Source organism: Pelobates fuscus, chromosome 2 (assembly GCF_036172605.1).
Source record: "Pelobates fuscus isolate aPelFus1 chromosome 2, aPelFus1.pri, whole genome shotgun sequence".
Classification (NCBI taxonomy): Eukaryota; Metazoa; Chordata; class Amphibia; order Anura; family Pelobatidae; genus Pelobates; species Pelobates fuscus.
This window is the reverse complement of record NC_086318.1, coordinates 216,718,662-216,739,506: the sequence shown is the minus strand read 5'-3', so window position 1 is coordinate 216,739,506 and position 20,845 is coordinate 216,718,662. Positions and strand designations below refer to the sequence as shown.

General features: G+C 42.3%; 1 protein-coding gene across 4 annotated transcripts in view; it reads left to right on the top strand.

Annotated features, from left to right (window-relative positions):
- Window positions 1-20,845, top strand: part of NCOA7 (nuclear receptor coactivator 7) — a 231,755-nt gene that overhangs the window by 186,674 nt on the left and 24,236 nt on the right. For all 4 annotated transcript variants that reach the window (XM_063443174.1, XM_063443175.1, XM_063443172.1 and 1 more), the window contains exon 11: window positions 18,947-19,094. In XM_063443174.1, the coding sequence (XP_063299244.1) occupies window positions 18,947-19,094 (148 nt within the window). The remainder of the gene's footprint in view (window positions 1-18,946; window positions 19,095-20,845) is intronic.

The following is a 20,845-nucleotide window of genomic DNA, read 5'->3' as shown; positions in this document are numbered from 1 at the left end:
TGCCTACTTATTTTTTAGCATATAGTCATGTCACAGGTTCTACAGGACATGGTATCTTTGCCTCAGATGACTATTTACCAAGTTGTCTTTGATGCCAGATGAAAACCAAAATGCTAAATATGTTAAATTTGTGCTCTTATCATACTGGGTGAAATGTGCTTGCCGTTTGGTGGGGTCCTGCTTTAGCTGATGGTACAGCTTTTTTTGTAGGGATTTCTACCTCATTCTAGCTTACTTTTATTAAATTATACTGGCACTTTACCAAGCAAACTTATTTGCCTCATCTTTGTCCCTAACCTTAGGCTTAGCTGTTTTCGCTACTTAAATGATCCTAGTTGCACACTTGGCGTTGAGTTCTGTGACATATATACAGTTTGAGTACCGATATCAGTTATCACATCTTTAAGATAATGCTTTCATACTATGTATTCTATTGTATGGTTTTCTCACCTATATACTCTTTACAGCCATTGTCTAATATAATATTTAATGATAAAATGATTGGGAGGTTTGCAGTCTACCAGTTTGAGATAAAAAAAAAAAAAAAAAAGTATTACAACTTATGTAGTCTAAGAAAATACTATTGAATACAATAACCCTAGGAGGAAATGCTATTGTCACCCACAGCCCACCACCAATTGGCATCAGTTGGGGCAATCAATAAGGATGTTGCTGAGGCTGATAGGGTCTGGAGCACCAAGCAGCGTCTTGAAAAGTCTTGGGTCTAATTTTGGCAAGATTTCATTGTTTGCCCCAAATTTCCTGTAATTTTGAGAGGGAGGGAAATAACACCATAGGCAGTGCTGCTTTTATGGACCGTGTGTAGAGTTAATTATGCAGCACAGTGTGGGGTTATTGCTGTGAGTAAAGGTTTTTTTTTTTTTTTGTTTGTTTTTTTTTTTGTTCGGATAAGTACAACAGTGCCTGTATTGCCACAACAGCATTAACAAGCGCATTCATTGTAAACATATTATAACATAGGTATGGCATGTGTAAACTTAGCACTTTGTGATATTTTGTAATTCAAGATATAGCATAGTGTATAGCATAGTGTATAACAATAAACAGTTTGCGTATCCACATCAGTTTGGAGTAAAAATGCAAGTTCGGTGTGAGAGTGGGGTTTGTGCGTGAGCAAATGCTTGTAAGGCAAGACTTTCTCTCAGAGCAGAGAAGCGTGTGAGTAAACATGTGATGCGTGAGTGTGAGGTATGCCATGCATAGGTACGAATGGCATTTATTCAATTAACTGCAAGTGATCTCTTTGAGGCTCTTCGGGCATGGCCCCGAGAAGGCCCCTTGCTGTTGCTGGCCTCTCGCGAGTGTATAATTAGTGGGGGTTGTTGCTTCCCTTTGCTTGACCACCTGTGGTGGGCTCTGTGGCAGGTCAGGGGGGGTGAGGGGGACGAGGGTTTAGGTTCAGATGCTTGGCTTGTAGCGGCAGCAGGAGAGCGGATGTCTCTCCCGCGCCTGCCATGCTTGTAGGCTGCATAAGAGTTTCGAGTGAATGCTGCTTGGAATGTCACTTGGGAGTTGTCATCTTGTTCACCTCACGCTTGGTGGCCTTTCTGTGTCAGGTAATTGCCGTTTTGGTAGCAAAATTCTACTTTTCCTGCTTCATTCAGCAGGAGCTGCTGAGGCTAGCATCCTCTCAGCTCTGCGGTCAGGCCCTGCCCCTGTGAGTAAAGGGTTTTAATGAAGTGGGATCAAGGATTAATACAGCATGGATTAGAGTTAATATAACCGGTGTGTATTTTTTTTAAATCGAAGTTCATGCACTACTCTGAATTCAGTCAAATATTTTGTCACAATGTAATTTATAGAAGACATCCAGGTTTAGAGTTGGTTTAGGGCTAGTTAGAAGTGGGGAATTAAGTCTGTATGTGGGAGGAGCCATATCATTTACCTGTGAACTGAAGCCCTTTGTCTTTTTGCCACCTAGCAACTCCCCTACTATCTAAAGAGGTGGGCATTATGAAGTCCTTCATTGTTAATCAGAGTGCTTGAATAGGCAACTCCCCTGACACTCGCTCGGTGATATTTAGAAGGCAAATCTTATGAGCTGTGAGACTTGCCTGTCACATGTTTCTAATTGGTTAACTTGCCATACATGGCTTTTAAATACCAACTTAAAGGGACTCTACAGTCACTCCAACCACTTCATCACAGTGAAGTGGTCTGGGTACTGTATCCTTAACATTTTTTGTCCTGCAGTCTAGAACATTGCCATATCTACTAAACGGCAATGTTTTAGACCGCAAAACTAAAAACGCCTTTAGTAGCTGTCTTGATGACTGCTACTAGCGTGTGCTTCCCCGGTAACTACAGAGTTTGACTTGGTTTTGTCAAATGTCATCAAATGATGATCAATAGATTCTTTAATTCCCTATGTGGAGCATTTGGACAAGCATGGCATTTGAAGCGCATGTGCTACTTGTCCCCAATGAGAAGCATTGGATTGGACGAGAAGCCTGCGGGACAGCGTCACTGGAGGTGGAGTGTGTGGCAGCACAGAGTGAGTCTTGGAACTGGAAAAAGTTACAAGATTGAATATATGTATCATGTATTATCTACATAATGCATAAACCAATGAGTCGTCTCAAACTTGTTTGTCCTTTTCACAGTGTAGTTTCATGGTAGACACAATTTAAGCTAGAAGTAAAAAAGTTTACTTGCTACGTTGTTACCAGAATTCTTACTAATATTAGTTTTAGAAAGTCATTCCTACATCACTTCAGTCACTTGCCTATACATACTTATTAATAATAATATTTCTAAAGTGCCAACAAGTTCCGTACCGCTGTACAATGGGTGGACTAGCAGACATGGGTTGCACAGCAACAGAAGGATTGAGGGCTCAATGAGCTGACATGCTATAGTAAGTGGGGTATAGTGACACACAAGGTAAGGGTAGAGTAGAAAAGTAGGTTGCTAGGATAGTATTCATTGAGGGCTTAGTGTTTTGTTTTGATTAGTTTCAGGAGAGGAATCAGGTGCGGGGAGGGAAAGCTGTTTAGTTTAATTGATATGCTTTCCCAAAGAAGTAAGTTTTCAAAGATTTTTTTTGAAGGAGTGTAGATTGGGTGAGATTCTAACAGAGAGGGGAAGGGCATTCCAAAGGAGCAGTGCAGCCCTAGAGAAGTCTTTAAGGTGAGCATCAGAGAGAGGATTACGAACAGAGGTTAGACATAGGGGACAGCAGCAAGGACAAGCACCTTTGCGTTATCAGATGTTAAATAGAGTCGGATGCACGCAATGTTTTTAAGATGGAAGCGGCAGGATTTGTCGATTGATTGGACACGAGTGGTGAAGGAGAGGTTGGGGGTCGGAGAACACTTGAGGGAGGGAAGACCAGAAGTTCTGTTTTGGACAGGTTCAGTTTAAGGAACTGAGCAGCCAGCCAGAGACATGAGTGAAGAGGGGTTGTGAGAAATTAGGGGAGGACAGATAAATTTGTGTCATCTGCATAAAAATGATACTGGAATCCGAAGGAGCCAAGTTTACCATGGGAGGCAGTAGAGATAGAGAACCATAGGGCACCAAGGACAGACCCTTGGGGAACACCAATAGAGAGGGATTGGGGAGAAGAGGCAGAGCCAGAAAAAAGAAACACTGAATGAGCCCTGGGAGAGGTAGGAAGAGCACCAGGAGAGAGCGGTATATCATAGACCGAGATTATGGATGATGCGAAGAAGCTGTTGATGATCAGCCGTGTCAAAAGCAGAAGAAAGGTCAAGGAGAATTAGGATAGAGTAGTGGCCATGGGATTTAGCAGTGATAAGATCATTGTATACATTGGTCACAACTGTTTCAACAAAGTGACAAGTGCGGAATCCAGATTGAAGCAGGTCAAGCAGAGTTGGAATCTGTCAATGTCGCATACACAACTCGCTCAAGGATCTTGGAGACAAACGGCAGTAGCTAGATAAGGCGGTATTTGGACGGGGAATTAGGGTCAAGGTTGGGCTTTTTTAGAATCTGGGTTACGGTTGCATGTTTGAAGGGAGGAAATGTGCCAGAGGAGAGGGGGAGATTGAAAATTTTAGTGAGAGGCAGAGCAAGAGAAGAAGTGCGGATGAGATACGATTGAATAGGATCGAGGGTACAGGTGGTGGGGTGGGAGGAACGTAGCAGAGCAGAAACCCCTTATGCTTTAGCGGGTGCAAATAAGCGTAGGACAGCTGAGGGAATGTGGTTAGGGGAAAAGTTCGTAGTGGATGGAGAGAGATGAGCGATCTCTTCCCTGATTGTCGAAATCTTCTCAGTGAAGTGAGTTGCAAAGTTTGTGGGGGTCAAGTTGGTAGGAGGAGGAGACACGGCAGGGCAAAGTAGAGAGTTAAAAGCATGAAACAGTCATTTGGGCTCACGGGAGAACGTGATTATGAGTGTATTGAAATAGTTTTCTTTTAAAGAGGAAAGAGCCAGACTGTAGGAGTGCAGCATAAACTTATAGTGGAGGAAGTCAGACGCAGAGTGAGACTTTCTCCAGCAGCGTTCAGCAGTTCTGGAACATTTGTTGAGGTATCTGGTCAGCTTAGTGTGCCAGGGTTGTAATTGGGGGTGCTTAGTGTGTTTAGGTGTAGGAGGTGCCATGCTGTCTAGTTGAGAGGAGAGAGTGGAGTTGTAGAGGGAGGTTGCAGTGTTAGGGCAGGTGAGATTTGAGATTAGTAAAAGGAGACTTTAGAGGTCAAGACAATGGAGGTTTCTGCAAGACTGATGTGGTGAGGGTGAGGTACTTTAAATACAGGGTATGCGGATGTCAAAGGACAGCAGATGGTGGTCAAAGGAAATGGAATATTGGAGAGATTAGAGGTGGTACAGAGATTGGTAAAGATGAGGTCAAGAGTGTTTCCTGCTCTGAGTTTATGAATTGGACTACTGTGTGAGTCCAATGGAGTAGGTTACAGAGAGCAGAAGGGAGGCATCAGGGCAGTTGAGGTTGTTGATTGGGATGTTAAACTCCCCAAGAATGAGGGAAGGAGTGCAAGAGGAGAGGAAATGGGTTAGCCAGAAAGAAGAGTGTTTAAATGATGGCAATTCTTAGAGGAGTGGGTTTAAATAGATGGACAGTGTGAACTAACAGTGTTCTAAAGAAGGATATCATGGCACTAGAAAAAGTGCAGAGGCGGGCTACAAAATTAATAAAAGGAATGGAACATATCAGCTATGAAGAAAGGTTAACAAATTTAAACCTATTTAGTTTAGAAAAACGTCGCCTGAGAGGGGATATGATAACATTATACAAATATATTCGGGGCCAATACAAACCATTGTGTGGAAATCTATTCACAAACCGGACTTTACATAGGACACGAGGCCATGCGTTTAGACTGGAAGAAAGAAGATTTCGTCTAAGGCAAAGGAAAGGTTTTTTTACTGTAAGAACAATCAGGATGTGGAATTCTCTGCCTGAAGAAGTGGTTTTATCAGAGTCCATACAGATGTTCAAACAGCTACTAGATGCATACTTGCAAAGACAGAATATTCAAGGATATAATCTTTCAATGTAGGGTAATAACTGCTTGATTCAAGGATAAATCTGACTGCCATTCTGGGGTCAAGAAGGAATTTTTTGTCCTAGCTTGTTGCAAAATTGTGCTTCAAACTGGGGTTTTTTTTTTTTTTTTTTTCCTTTTGGATCAACAGCAAAAAACAGGTGTGAGGAAGGCTGAACTTGATGGACGCAAGTCTCTTTTCAGCTATCTAACTATGTAACTATGTAACTATGTAACTTCAAAGGAATTAAAGGATTGGGCAGGGGCAAGGAGGACAGGGAGAGAAGGATGCCTACACCACCTCGTTTACAGTTGTTTGGTCTGGAAGTGTAGGAGAATTGTAGCCCACCTTAACATAAGGAAGCAGGAGTATCAGAGGAGGACAGCCAGGTATCAGGGGGTGCAAAAGTGTCAAAGAATTTAAGAAGTTGTGTATGGCTGTTGATTTTATATTGTTGCAGATGGAGCGAGCGTTCAAGAGGGCACACTGAATATTGGTAGATGGGGATAGATGGCATGGTATTGGGATGAGGTTTGTGAGGTTTCTGTGAGTAGAGCAGACAATGGGCCCTTTGTTGGGAGAGACATCAATCACATATAATCAGAAATAAGTACAATGTATATATTTTAACCGCGGACGTACAGGATACGTCAGACAAAAACCGGTTAACGACCGCTGACGTACCCTTTTCGTCCGCGGCACATTTGAGCGCTGGAAGCGATCATGATCACTTCCATCCGCTCTAAGGGTATTGCAGCGATGCATCGATGTCGAGGCATCCTGCAATACCCCCATCGCTGCAGGGCCGCTGGGTGATCGCTCCCCTGGAAGTTACTTTTTTTTTAACATATCACTGCCGATGCTCTGCCTGTGTGCTGAGTGCCTCGAGGGGTTGAGACACTCCGTGAAGATAAAATCAGAAAAAAAAATAATTACAAAATTAAATATATCATATGTAATAACCCCCTTCCCCAGTACCTCGGACGTACCTAGTATGTCCGAGGTAATCCTAATTACTTACCCGATCGCTGCCGTTTTGCCGCCGGCAATCGGTCTTCTCCACTGCCCACAGCCCAGACAGTCCCCCCTCGGCTAAATAGGACTCCATGGGCCATGTGATCGCTCTGAAAGAGCGGTCACATGGCCGAAATAAGTGTCCATAGTTGTCTGAACCAACAGGCTGTCCCCCTGCTGTTTCTGCTTGTGAGCATTGGTTAGTGGTGGCCGAATAGAAGGTTTATGCACAGTTGCAAGAGTCTGGAGGACTCTACACCTTGATGTCCATGGGATCCTTTTTCTTCCCCATATTGCGTGAAAATGGTGCTCTGCTTAATACACCCCATTCCAAATTATTATGCAAATTCTATTTAAATGTCACAAAGATTAAATATTTTGTTTTTCAGTTTAACTCATGGATGGCATTGTGTCTCAGGGCTCTTTTGATCACTTAAAACAATCTCGGACACCTGTGATAATTAGATTGCCAGGTGAGCCCAATTTAGGGAAAAACTACTAAAGGAAGGTGCTCCACATTATTAAGCAGAGCACCATTTCATGCAATATGGGGAAGAAAAAGGATCTCTCTGCTGCCGAAAGGAGTGAAATAGTTCAGTGCCTTGGACGAGGTATGAAACATTAGATATTTCACAAAAATGTAAGCGTGATCATCGCACTATTAAGAGATTTGTGGCTGATTCAGAGCACAGACGGGTTTGTGCAGATAAAGGCACATTGAGGAAGATTTCTGCCGGATCCATGCATCGGATTAAGAGAGCAGCTGCTAAAATACCATTACATAGCAGCAAACAGATATTTGAAGCTGCTGGTGCCTCTGGAGTCCCACGGACATCAAGGTGTAGAGTCCTCCAGAGTCTTGCAACTGTGCATAAACCTTCTATTCGGCCACCACTAACCAATGCTCACAAGCAGAAACTTTGGGCATTTGGCAGAAAAATACATAGACTAATTTTCAAACAGTCCTGTTCACTGATAAGTGCCGTGCAACCCTGGGTGGTCCAGATGGATGGAGTAGTGGATGGTTGGTGGACGGCCACCCTGTTCCAACAAGGCTGAAACGTCACCAAGGGTGGTGGAGTCATGTTTTGGGACGGAATCATGGGAAGAGAGCTGGTCGGCCCCTTTAGGGTCCCCAAAGGTGTAAAGATGACCTCTGCAAAGTATGTGGAATTTCTGACTGACCACTTTCTTCCCTGGTACAGAAGGAAGAACTATGCTTTCCGTAATAAAATCATCTTCATGCATGACAATGCACCATCTCATGCTGCAAAGAATACCTTTGAATCAATGGCTGCTATGGGGATGAAAGGAGAGAAAGTCATGGTGTGGCCTCCATCCTCCCCTGACCTCAATTTTATTGAGAACCTTTGTAGCATCCTCAAGCAAAAGATCTATGAGGGTGGGAGGCAGTTTACATCCAAACAGCAGCTCTGGGAGGCTAATCTGAGATCCTGCAAACAAATTCAAGCAGAAACTGTCCAAAAACGCACAAGTTCAATGGATGCAAAACGTGTGAAGCTGCTATCAAATAAGGGGTCCTATGTTGAAATGTAACGTGACTTGTTAAAATCTTTAAAAAGTTAAAATGTTGTTGTTAAGTTTGATTGCAGCATATTTACTGAAATCAAAAGCTATTTCAAACACAACAAATTACACTTTTCAGTGCTTTACAAACTATAAAGTGTTTTGAGTACATTGTAAGTTTTTTATGTTTAAAAAAAATGCTGTTATCATTAGGAGGTTTGTTCAATAACATTTGAATTGTACTCTTAATAGCTGATAACATGAGAATTATGCTGACTGTTATTTACATCAATTATTTAGGTAAATGAGAAAAATATAATTTGCATAATAATTTGGAACAGGGTGTTTGTGGAACACCCTCCTTTAGTAGTTTTTCCTTAAATTGGGCTCACCTGGCAATCTAATTATCACAGGTGTCCGAGATTGTTTCCAGTGATCAAAAGAGCCCTGAGACACAATGCCATCCATGAGTTAAACTGAAAAACAAAATATTTAATCTTTGTGACACTTAAATAGAATTTGCATAATAATTTGGAACAGGGTGTAAAACACTAATATTTGTGTTCAGCAAAGTCTCCAGAGTATAACAGTACCCCCCATGTACAGATCTTATAGTGTTTTTGAAAGTTACAAGGTCAAATATAAGGCTTGATTTTCTGTTTTTTTCATATTTAAATTTGCCAGATTTTTTATGTTGCCTTTGAGAGCCAGGAATGAGAATTGCCCCCCTTATGGCATACCATTTGAAAAAGAAGAAAACCCAAGGTATTGCAAATAGGGTATGTTCAGTCTTTTTTAGTAGCCACTAAGTCACAAACATTGGCCAAAGTTAGCGTTCATAATACTATTTTGCATTTTTAACAAATATCAAATATAAATGCTAACGTTGGCCAGTGTTTAGTTTAGACATACCACATATTGAATACCCTGGGTTGTCTACTTTAAAGAAAAATGTACATGTGAGGTGTGATTCAGAAATGTATGACCTATAACAGTGTTACAATGTCACTATTGATAAATTTAAAAAATATGTATTTTGAAACGGCAATGTCCTACTTGTAGTTATAGCCATATAACTTGCAAATAAAAGCTACATGTTAACTCAGGACAAAATTTAGAAACTATTTAGCACTGGTATTTTTTGGCGGTTGTAGATGTGTAACAGATTTTGGGGGTCAAAGTTAAAAAGTGTGTTGTTTTTTTTTCATCATACTTTATAATTTTTTGTTATAGTAAATTATATGATATGATGAAAATAATGGTATAATGGCGAGAAAAACTGTTTATAATGTGTGGGTACAGTAAATGAGCAATAGGAAAATTACAGCTAAACACAAACACCGCAGAAATTTAAAAACAGCCCTGGTCCCAAACGGTAAGAAAATAGAAAAGCAGTCTGGTCACTAAGGGGTTAAATAGGATGAGTCTTCTGATTGACAGAGCTTTCTTCCTGGGTCTGTCTGCTCCTGACACTTGGTGTTCATATGCAAAGCATTAGGATTTTAACCCCTTAAGGACACATGACATATGTGACATGTCATGATTACCTTTTATTCCAGAAGTTTGGTCCTTAAGGGGTTAAAAGGCATTTCTATCTATATAGTACATAAAAAGAAATGAGCTGTCCGTTTTTAAGAATGTGTATCCTTTTTGTTGCTATCAGTTTGAATGTGGAAGTAAAATGGTTTTGTATATAAAAGAAGAAAAATAAACAAGTTACTTCTTTTTAATGCTTCATACTTTTTATCCATGGCATTACAATCTAATAAATTGTAACTCCTTTTCTTTTTTTTTTTAAAGGTCTAAAAAAATAGATAAAAGTTCTAAGCAGCAATGCCATCTGGCATTGCTGCATGATTATGAGTTAATTATAGAATAAAATAACCAACTCATCAGCAATAGATTTGCAGACAACTTTATATCTGAGCTTAATATTTTCCCATCCCTCCTTGAGTTTGGACAACTTTGCCCATTCATGCCTGCTGAATGGGCAAAATTGAACAATAGAATGCATTTTGGACTGTAATTGATCGGCTACACTTATGAAATGTTATTAATATCCAGTGTATTACATATACATTTTATGAGTGTGTTTCTTCACACAGAAAATTGATGTGTATTAGTGAGTCTAATACTGGGCTTATTTTGGGTAGCCATAAACACCAGTACCATAGTACTAAAAGTACCATAAGCACCAGTTTAATAACACAACAGTGTTTCCATAAAAACATTTTGTATTCTGTAGTTGCAATGGCTCGATTACAAAAAGGGAACCTAGTGCTCACTGAGGACTCCAAGCACTCCATCAGACACCATCAGCACCGCAGTCCCCATGTCCAGCCTTACAGCTTGGCTGGAAATTCATTGTCTCCTACCCACCGTGGACCTACAACAAGGCTCCAGGTTCCAGTAGGGGAACCTCTCTTCCTCCAGAGTACAAGCAGGAACAGCTCTTAAAAGAGCTTAGTGATTATAATCCCTGGGGTAGATGCAGCCTTTTCCCCCACACATGAGACGAGACTCTATGTTGAGGGTAAAACAGGAACTCAGCTTTGATGGGGCACACTGGCCTTTTATGAAAGTTTCCCCAACAAGGTTGACGCCCAGGTGGACCTTGTTGGGCACAGGACACAAAGTATGCAAGCCAATAAAAACAATGTGATAAGGAACGACATTCCCACATACACTACACAATCCCTCCCCTCTGCCTGTGATATAATTAAGGCAGATAAAGCATTAACTTAATTACCCCAAGCCGAAAAAAACCACATTTTTATAAAGTCCAATAAGTACCCCATAAATCTTACATCCAGATCATGGGTAAATAAATTTTATGGAAATTATAATTTTGCCCAGGCAAACACAGGATTTCATGCCCAAAACAGTTCCATAGAATCGCGGCTAAATGCCGCTGGAGAACCGACCCGGAACCGCAAGGTTTTAATGCCGAAAATAGTTCCAGGGCATTCACGGCTAAGTTCCCCCTGAAGTCTATTCATCTTGTTTGGTCCATGCGAACAAGATGGCCGCCACCTGTAACAGTCACCTACTAATTAGATGCAGCTGACCCTAATTGGAAAAGGGCTGCAGGTGGGTCAGCACTTAATCCAGGCAAGGGGGTCAGGAAGCAGAAAAATGCAATCAGAAACTGAAGCCCCCTGGTGGATGTCATGACAGAGAACCTGACTGGGATGCTGGAGCTGTGAGTTCAAACCCAGCCAGGTCTCTTAAAGGGGTGGCCACGCCTTGCTGTCTGCAGGGTTCGGGCTGTGCCTTGACACCACCACGTGTTCTATTGTTCCTGGCCTGGGAGGGGTCTGTCTGCTCCTGACACTTGGTGTTCATCTGCATAGCATTAGGATTTTAAAAGGTATTTTTATCTATATAGTACATTAACCCCTTAAGGACCAAACTTCTGGAATAAAAGGGAATCATGACGTGTCACACATGTCATGTGTCCTTAAGGGGTTAAAGAAATTAGCTGTTGAAGTTGAATTAACACCGCAGGAAATAAGAACACCTAGCGTAGACACACTGTGTACCTCCCAACACTTAAAATGAACAAAGGGGGAGGGGCGGAGCCTAGCTGCAGAAGACCGCAGTCGCAGGGGGTACGCCGGCGTACCCCCCCATAACGAACGGCGTACCCCCCATAACGAAACCCAGACCCCCTACACATCCCCAATGACATGGGATGCAAATCGAAGAAATTCAGCGCAGACAAAGCCACCCCCGGGCTCACAATAGGGGATATGTGGAGACAAGCACATGGCGGCGCTCCATGGAGGCTGCTCAGACTTCTCCGATGACCTGTCGGGAGAAGAATACTCACCGGCTCCAGCACCAGGAATACCTCCACAGGCCAATAGACCCACACCGGACTCCACTCCGGTAATCACGCCAATCCTGAAGCAACTGCTCGCAGACCTTCAAACTAGCTTGCAAACGGATATATTGGCGCTAAGAGGCCTGACAACCCGTATGGACACCCTCGAAAACACTTCCACAAAGAACGCCCGAGACATCGGGGAGCTCTGACAAACTGTGAGTGACCTGCAACTGCAGCAACGGAACACGGAGCGCCGCATGACGGAACAGGAGGATGTCAGAAGGCGCAACAATATTAACCCCTTAAGGACACATGACATGTGTGACATGTCATGATTCCCTTTTCTTCCAGAAGTTTGGTCTTTAAGGGGTTAAACTGAGAGGGATCTCTGAGGCAATACCCACAGCGGCATTACCACCACTCATCAAACGCCTGATCACAAACATACTGCCGCATACCCAAGCTGACAGAATAGGCCCCGAACACCTATTCAGGATCCCCATCTCACCCAAAGCACCAACTTCAGCCTCCAGAGATGTAATCCTGGCCTTCCGCACACGTCAAGACAAGACGGCAATCCTCACCGCCCTACGGGGAAAATCGCCACTCCAATTTGAGGGCATGACACTAACTTTCTTTGCAGACCTATCGAGCGACACCCTGGCGTGGCGGCGCTCCTTCAGGCCACTCACCACGCTCGTACGACAACAAGACCTCTAATATCGATGGCAGCCTGCCCACACACTGACCATTCACCAGGGTACAGAATCCCATCAAATCCGCGACATAAGCGAAGCAGCACAGCTACTGCAGGCCTTGGGCCTACCACGGGACTCTCTTACGCCGCCTAACTGCCAGAGCACACCATCCCCAAATCTACTCGGGGACCCATTCCGAACAACCCCATTTGTACCACAAGGACTAACGCCCGACCCCTATGCAACAGTCACCACATGAACGAAATATGGCGAAATCGCACCCAGCTCGGGACTCAGTGACCGCCGCCACAAGGCTAAGCAACTCCCCTAACGCAGGCCTAATCAATGTCTACATGCATTCTATTTTGTTTTTATCCTTTTGATGTTTGTTTATGCATGCCTCCTATTAATGTTTAACTGCCAGTTGATTGCGGCCACGGCCTTGCCGGGACGCACACCACCTGTCTCTCAACACATAGTGAGCGCTAACCATAACACCCCCTGCTACTTGCCCACCGCCTATGCCGGCACAAGGCGGATAACTGACCACCCAGCGGATGCACGCCCGTATCTCAGCATATGCATCCTATGTTTTATTTAATCTTTTAGTACCTGGTTTTTCCCTCAGATATCCAGCACAGCAGAACTGTTCATGCTAGTAAATCACATGTCGCAAGCAAATTGTCTAGCTGCACTCACGTCTCTGTTTGCTTATTTCACTGTTTAATGATCTTTACCACGCTACAGAGGCAGACATCTAAACGACTAGCACATTTCATATAACCAGCGTAACTAGAACTGCTCCACGCAGGTTTAGATTAGCAGAGTATGCCATGCAAACAACGTTCCATAGCTTGTAATATAACCTAGCACTGCATTAGGCCACCTGCCAACATAATTTAAGGCAGCACTCCAAATCTGCTTATAACTGGCATAACACTGATGGTTTACTTCCTTTTTTCTTTGTCTGAAGCACGCTATTACTAAACCGAGTATAACGATATCCTCTTTAGCATGAAAGGCAGTGTTATATGCTCAGCAGCCCTTGTTTGTTTATCTAAAGCGAGAATTTACACTGCGCTCCATATGTTGTCTTAAGCGAAGCACTCTACAGGCCAGGACTATATACAGCCACAAATTTGCATTGGTTAGTCACAAAAGCAGAGTCTGTCTCGGCCATAGGCCTCCCTTCAATGTTACACCACACACAGCAGCATTATAATCAACTAGCCTAGCCTGATACTTACCACAGTTGGCCAAGCGGGCACACAGTGCAATTATTATGCTCCATTGTTTTATTTTGCTTTAATTTTCTTACCCACGCGACATGAGTAATTATCTTACACCACAGCTAAACACAGTTGTAATGCAGGGAGTCCCATTTTGTCAAGCACGTATAATTGATGCCGAAGGCCAGTGGCATAATATATCCAGTGTTAATCCGAGCATGTTATACTAGATTTCTCTTAACATTACTTAGCTCCTACCTAGCATATACCATGCTTCAAGCAATACACTACTTTTCTTTAAACTTGTAATCACTCAGATCTTATGTTCAGCTCCACAGTTAAGCCTGATTTATCATACCTATAAAATGCTCACTTCCCTCATATGACATGACAAAGTATCTTGATGTATGTTCATACTATGATTGTCACTGCAGTCATGGCATCTCAAACCTGTATGTCAATCATTAACATGTTTCCTATCTTGAATATAAAAACAAAAAACTGTGCTGTGTATTTCAATGCCATACCTATGTTACTGTATGCTTCCGCACTTGCTTGCACCAGCTATTGTGGCAGTGCAAACATGACTGTTCACGCTATGCACAAATAAAATAAAGAATAAATAAAAAAATTTAAAAAAAATTAACAAAGGGGAACAATTATATTTAGAGGTGTGAGAGGAGGAGTCTCCAGGGGTGGGGCTGTGCTGAGACATTTTAAGTGACAAACCTAATTAATGCAGCTAAAATGTCCTTTAGTACAAGAACAATGTATGTTATTACTACAAATGTTTTCAAATGTTAATCAGTCTTTTATTTATGGACCCTTTACTGTGAGTATCAGTACTGTGGAGCTCTGTTATATAGACACACATACAAACCATGGGGCTCCTAGGAAATAGGGACATGAGGGACAGAGGGATTTGTGCCAAAAATAAAGACTGTCCCTCCAAAATAGGAACACTTGGGAGGTTTGAATAAAGGAAGTTTAAAAATTAAATCTCTTTCGATAAAGTGTGCAGGAAATCTGTGTAAAACACAGGCAAGAGAGCTGTGACTAGGGCTGTGTATACACAGTGTTAAATTATCTGCCACTTAGGAGTTAAATCAGTAAGCATGCATGGGCATGGACTATACACCAAAACAGTTTAGTTGAACTAAAGTTGTTTTGGTGCTTATAACGAAATATTGAATTGAGTATTTTTTGGCATTGACATAGACACTTATCGGCATTCGCATAGCAAAGCAAAATATACAACAGATGGTTCAAGACGTCCTATAGCCTACCAAACACAACTTGGTGGAGGCGAATATCGCATGATCCTAGGTGTCAATGAAGAAAAGGGAAACTGGTAACAGCCAAGAATATGAGCAGAAGGAAAGATGAGGCAAAGAAAGTAATAGAGGAGTGTGGCAGAACCAGCCTCGCCACTGGGCATTGGAGAAGACTGCCAGCCTCCTGCCATGTGACTATGGCCCCTGGGATGTATTGCCTGCTCTCCTGTACTGCTGAGGTTTGCTACCAACTAGGTGGATTTGGCTATGGAGCTTGTGTAGTGCCCAGCAATATGCACTACCTGAATAGCAAGACTGGTTCATTTGCATATTCTGGTAGATTTGCATATTGCTAATTCTGCAAGCATGTGATAGATTTTCTGTTAATTATTGTCTCCCCTACCTCTTTAAAAATATGCCATTGTGTTATAATGAGTCACTGTATGTTGCCTGCTATGATTTGACTGTTTGTAATTTTATTGAGTTTTAACAGCAATGTTAATGTATAATAAGTCATTGTATGTTGCCTGCTATGATTTGACTGTTTGTAATTGTATTGAGTTTTAACAGCAATGTTAAAGGACCACTCTAGTGCCAGGAAAGCATACTCGTTTTCCTGGCACTAGAGTGCCCTGAGGGTGCCCCCACCCTCAGGGACCCCCTCCCGCCCGGCTCTGGAAAGGGGAAAAGGGTTAAAACGTACCTTTTTCCAGCGCTGGGCGGAGAGCTCTCCTCCTCCTCTCCGCCTCCTTTCCTCCCCGTCGGCTGAATGCGCACGCGCGGCAAGAGCTGCGCGCGCATTCAGCCGGTCACATAGGAAAGTATTCATAATGCTTTCCTATGGACGCTTGCGTGCTCTCACTGTGATTTTCACAGTGAGAATCACGCAAGCGCCTCTAGCGGCTGTCAGTGAGACAGCCACTAGAGGAAAAAGGGGAAGGCTTAACTAATTGATAAACATAGCAGTTTCTCTGAAACTGCTATGTTTATAAAAAAATTAGTTAACCCTAGCTGGACCTCGCACCCATACCACTTCATTAAGCTGAAGTGGTCTGGGTGCCTAGAGTGGTCCTTTAATGTAATGACCATATGGGCTAATCTCAAGGAAAAAAAAGTTTTAGACAGTTCTACATCACCCTCAATTTGGAGTCCTGTCTCTTATTGGGGGAATCTGCTACAAGGGATTGCTATGCTCTGCATATTCCCTTGCTATAATAACTCCTAAGCTCTTGTAAGAGCTTGTTCCTGCTTCGCTTTGAAGGAAGAGAGGTTCGGGTTGTGGTGTCGGCTAGAGTGCATGGGGTCCTCAAGAAGCGCTAGGAGCATCCTTCAACGGAGGTACCCAATCGTGGTGCCAGGTGATCCGTTACAAGGAGTGATAACGGAGAGCTGATCATAATGTCTTGGTAGTTCTGTAGCTGAACCCTGGTCTCTCACAGACTATTTCTGCTGGTAGTCCAGGTGTGGCTCAGGAACAAGCAATAATCCCAGGCACAGTATCCGCAGTGAGAGAATAATCCAGCAGCAAAACAAGCACAATCGGCAGTATAATTCCAATAGAATCCCTTCACCTTCCCAATAACTGGACGATACACAGTATTAGGAGCAGAACTTAACTGAGGTTTAATCTCACATTCCCTGCTTTTATGCAATGCTCCCATGCAAGGGAGACACCCACAATAATTAGTACATTCACCAATCGGATACATGTTACCTCCCACACATCTCCTCCCCTCTGCCTGTGATACAATTATCTCAACACAATATACTAACTTAAATATCACAGGCAGAGAAATACAGTTTTTACAAAATATTAATAACTTCTAAAATATACATGCCACAAACATAAAAATCACATATTTCGAACTCCGCTCACTTTAATTATAAACATAGTCAAAATTCAGCCCATCCAGGGGTTAAAAAGTTAGCTGGTGGTCCCTTTTTGACCGACGCAAGCACATTTTCATGCCCAAAACAGTTCCATAGATTTGGGCTGTGCCGTCGGTATATTTCAGGCTGAAAAAATGACTAAGTTCCATTCGAACATGTGTTCGAATCGCCGAACGGGACTTAGTCTCTGCAGCTGAAAATTCAGTGTAGGAGAAGGTAAGGGTCAGCCGTGTTCGCAGAACTGTGTAGCCAATTTCAGTTTCATGAATTTGGCTCCACACACCGCTGACCGCATTGAATGAAAAAAGATGGCAACAGTTCGGCAATTTACCTACAGCAGGCTCCCAGCCTGGGAGGTAAATTGCCTGCACACTTCCAGTTCTGGGTGGTCCGCCTGTGCAGTGAATGGCTCGGTAAGCCCCAATTACCGAACCATAAGGGGAAAAGCCATTTAAAAGTTATTTCCAAAGTCTGGGGACACCGTCTTAAAGGAGCAGTGTCCCAAACAAGTCTGGGGACACAGTCTTAAAAGGGGCCTTGTCCCAAATAGGTCTGGGGACAGAGATTTAAAGGGGCATTGTCCCAAATTTTCTCCATGCCCCAAAATGGTTCTTAAAGGGCTAGCAGCACCATACAAATCCAATATGCCCAAATATTGTTCTTAAAGGGCCATATCTTCCTGGGACCATAATCACAGCAGCCCCCTCCAAGAATACATGGCAAACTCTGTTAAAGGGGCGAGTTTGCTACAAGTTCCTAGGGGGCATCTCATTGCACATCATCCCATGCCGCCCAGACATTCCTGTACTTGGGTAAAGTTTGCAGAGTTTGGTTCTTTCATACGAACATACCTTATTATATATATATATATATATAATATCATTTTTTATTTTATTTTTTTCTTCTTTTGCTTTAGCAGGAATACCAAACTTTAGCTTTTATTTCTACAGTTGTGAGCACATTCCAGTGCCCTGCGGTGTGTTACAAACTAGCAGGCAAAGCGTAAATGGAGAGGGTAATTTGTGTAAAATCCTGAATGTAGAAAAAAATCCATTATAATCACCTTTTATAAGTTACATAATTGACCTAGTTTTACACGAAGACATTTCTTTTTATTAACTTGAAATGATTGTGTGGGCAGATCTCTTTTGAAAGTCTTTCAGGTTAAACTAAAATGGGTAATCTATTAGACTTGACTGTATAAAGTAGAGAAGCTTGTACCACTTTTAAATTCACATTGTAATTTGAGTACTTGCAACCTTTTATCATGGGTGTATCCTACAGCATTCAAGAGTGAGTAGTGTAAGCAGTTTGTGCTCTAAAGTATTGTTTGTGATCATGTGAATTACAATTTTTATGGTTTTTTTTTTATCTAAAATATTTTTTTTTGAAAACTGAATACATTCCATAGTTTAGCATTCTCATCAAACACAATTTATTTTGTAGACTACATACTTGCATAGGTTATGTGTTGTTATTTCAATGTTAGTACCCAGGTGCATATATACCTATATTTGGTTTTCTAAATATTTTGTTAATTTAGGTATAGGTGTTAAGACATAATGGCTGAAGAAAGAGAACTTAGACTTTAATTTATTATTGCTGGATCAGCTTTTCAAATTTCATATTGTTGAATAAACCTCTAAAGATAACTTAATCAGCAACATATTTTTATTTTGTTATATTTTGATATTTCTATGATATATAAAAATATATATTTTAAACCTTTATCCAAAAATATTAAATCAATTGAAAAGCTTGTCCAATAATATTAAATTGAGGCCATACTTGGTTAATGTATGAAGAATAGGATCTAAAGAATTCTGCAGTGAGAGCTTACTTTCTGATGGTTCCCTCTGCACAAGAGATGCCACATATGACCAGATGATCTTATCTGCGAGTAATCACTTGTACTTTTTAGCTATTGTAAGCAAAGTAAATTGTTCATATTAGTAATAGTAAGTATGGTGCCTTTTTCTGTTTTTGCAGGGTGGATCACTTATACACATTTTTTGTTCAATGGTCACCAGAAGTATATGGGAAAGATGCTAAAGACCAGGGTTTTGTGGTGGTGGAAAAGGATGAGTTGCATATGATTGACAATTTCTTCAGTGAGCCCTCTACCAAAAGCTGGGAGGTGAGTGAACCATCCTGTTTTCTGATAGAAAAAGAAATGTTATACTAAACTATACAGTGGGTTTTTGGTATTATTTATAATGTGTTGCTTTCCTAGAAATATACTTTGGGTGTAACCAGTGACTCTAGTTGTCGCATGCATGCCCACCTACCTTCATCCTGATTGCTTATCTCCCAAAGATGGGAGGTGTGAACAGGAAACCTCTATATCTATAGTACGAAGGTCAATATTGACAATGATTAACAAGTACACTGCTGATGTTGGTGGAGCATACTCTCCTGTCCTACCATCCAAACCCAGCCTAAAGGTGCAGATTTCTTACAAATTTGTACATGTGACTGTATACTTAATTTGGGTATGATGTGTGGATGTACAGCGGGTCCAGCGGCTTGCCTGGTGTCACTGGGTGTGGGGCTTCTAAACTTAGTCTGCTCCACTCTAATGCAAGGGGAAGGGAGCCTGACATCCTCTGGTCTGCAAATTCGCTGGGTGTTAATCAGGTGTATCTTACTCCCAGGCTCCAGTTATTTAGAGGGTTGCTGTGGGTTACCATAGTGTTGCTCTGATACTGTAAGTGCTGGAGCTTGTGAGACTGTTATTCATAGTGACATATAGGAACAGTAGGCGAAGATGTCCCTACCCAAATAGGCTTGCTTGATTAAAACCTCAAGTACTTTGACTTTCACCTATGACTCCATCATTATGGCACTGTGTCCCCTCTCATTTTTACTGGGAACCCCAATTCTGCATGTCTCTACATTCCATAGAAACCTAACTGAGACTTGATCACTCTGAATGGTAGTATAGAGTCCAGATCCTCTCTATTCATAGTCTGTTTACCATGATTCCCCGTTCTTGGCGGAAGAATCTGAACAATAGTGGGAGGCAGCAAAGTATTCCAGATGCTCTTCTTGACATGATGCCTTAAAGGACCACTATAGGCACCCAGACCACTTCAGCTTAATGAAGTGGTCTGGGTGCCAGGTCCATCTAGGATTAACCCTTTCTGCTGTAAACATAGCCGTTTCAGAGAAACGGCTATGTTTACAAATGGGTTAATCCAGCCTCTAGTGGCTGTCTCATTGACAGCAGCTAGAGGCGCTTCCGCGCTTCTCACTGTGATTTTCACAGTGAGAAGACACCAGCATCCATAGGAAAGCATTGAGAATGCTTTCCTATGGACTGGCTGAATGCGCGCACGGCTCTTGCAGCGAATGCTCATTCAGCCGATCACGGGAATGGAGGAGGAGAGTCCCCAGCGCCGAGGGAGCCCGGCACTGGAAAAATGGTAAGGGATTAACCCCTTCCTCACCCTAGAGCCCGGAGGGAGAAGTACCCTATAGAGCCAGGAAAAAGAGTGTGTTTTCTTGGCACTATAGTGATTCTTTAATGAATGACAAAGGCTCTGCAGTAAGCAAAAGCTGTTTGATGAACTTCGTAATAGTAACATGCTGGCTGCATCGCTGTGCAACATTTAATGTATACTAGACCTCGCAGACACTCAAGTCAGTACTTTGAAAAGGGCATTATACACCAAAAAACATGCCCAGACCCGGTTTCTTAAACATTTTATGCTGCAGTGGTTAATGAGCACTGGCCACCAACCAGGTGGCAATTTAGCTGAAGATGTCAGGTCACTGATCCACTACATGCACTGTGCTTTTCTAAAGGTGGAGCAATCAGTTAGTTTGCAGCACTTCCACAGTTCTGTGTAAAGTCATCCTGTCATCATGGGTAAGCCCTGCTGGCCC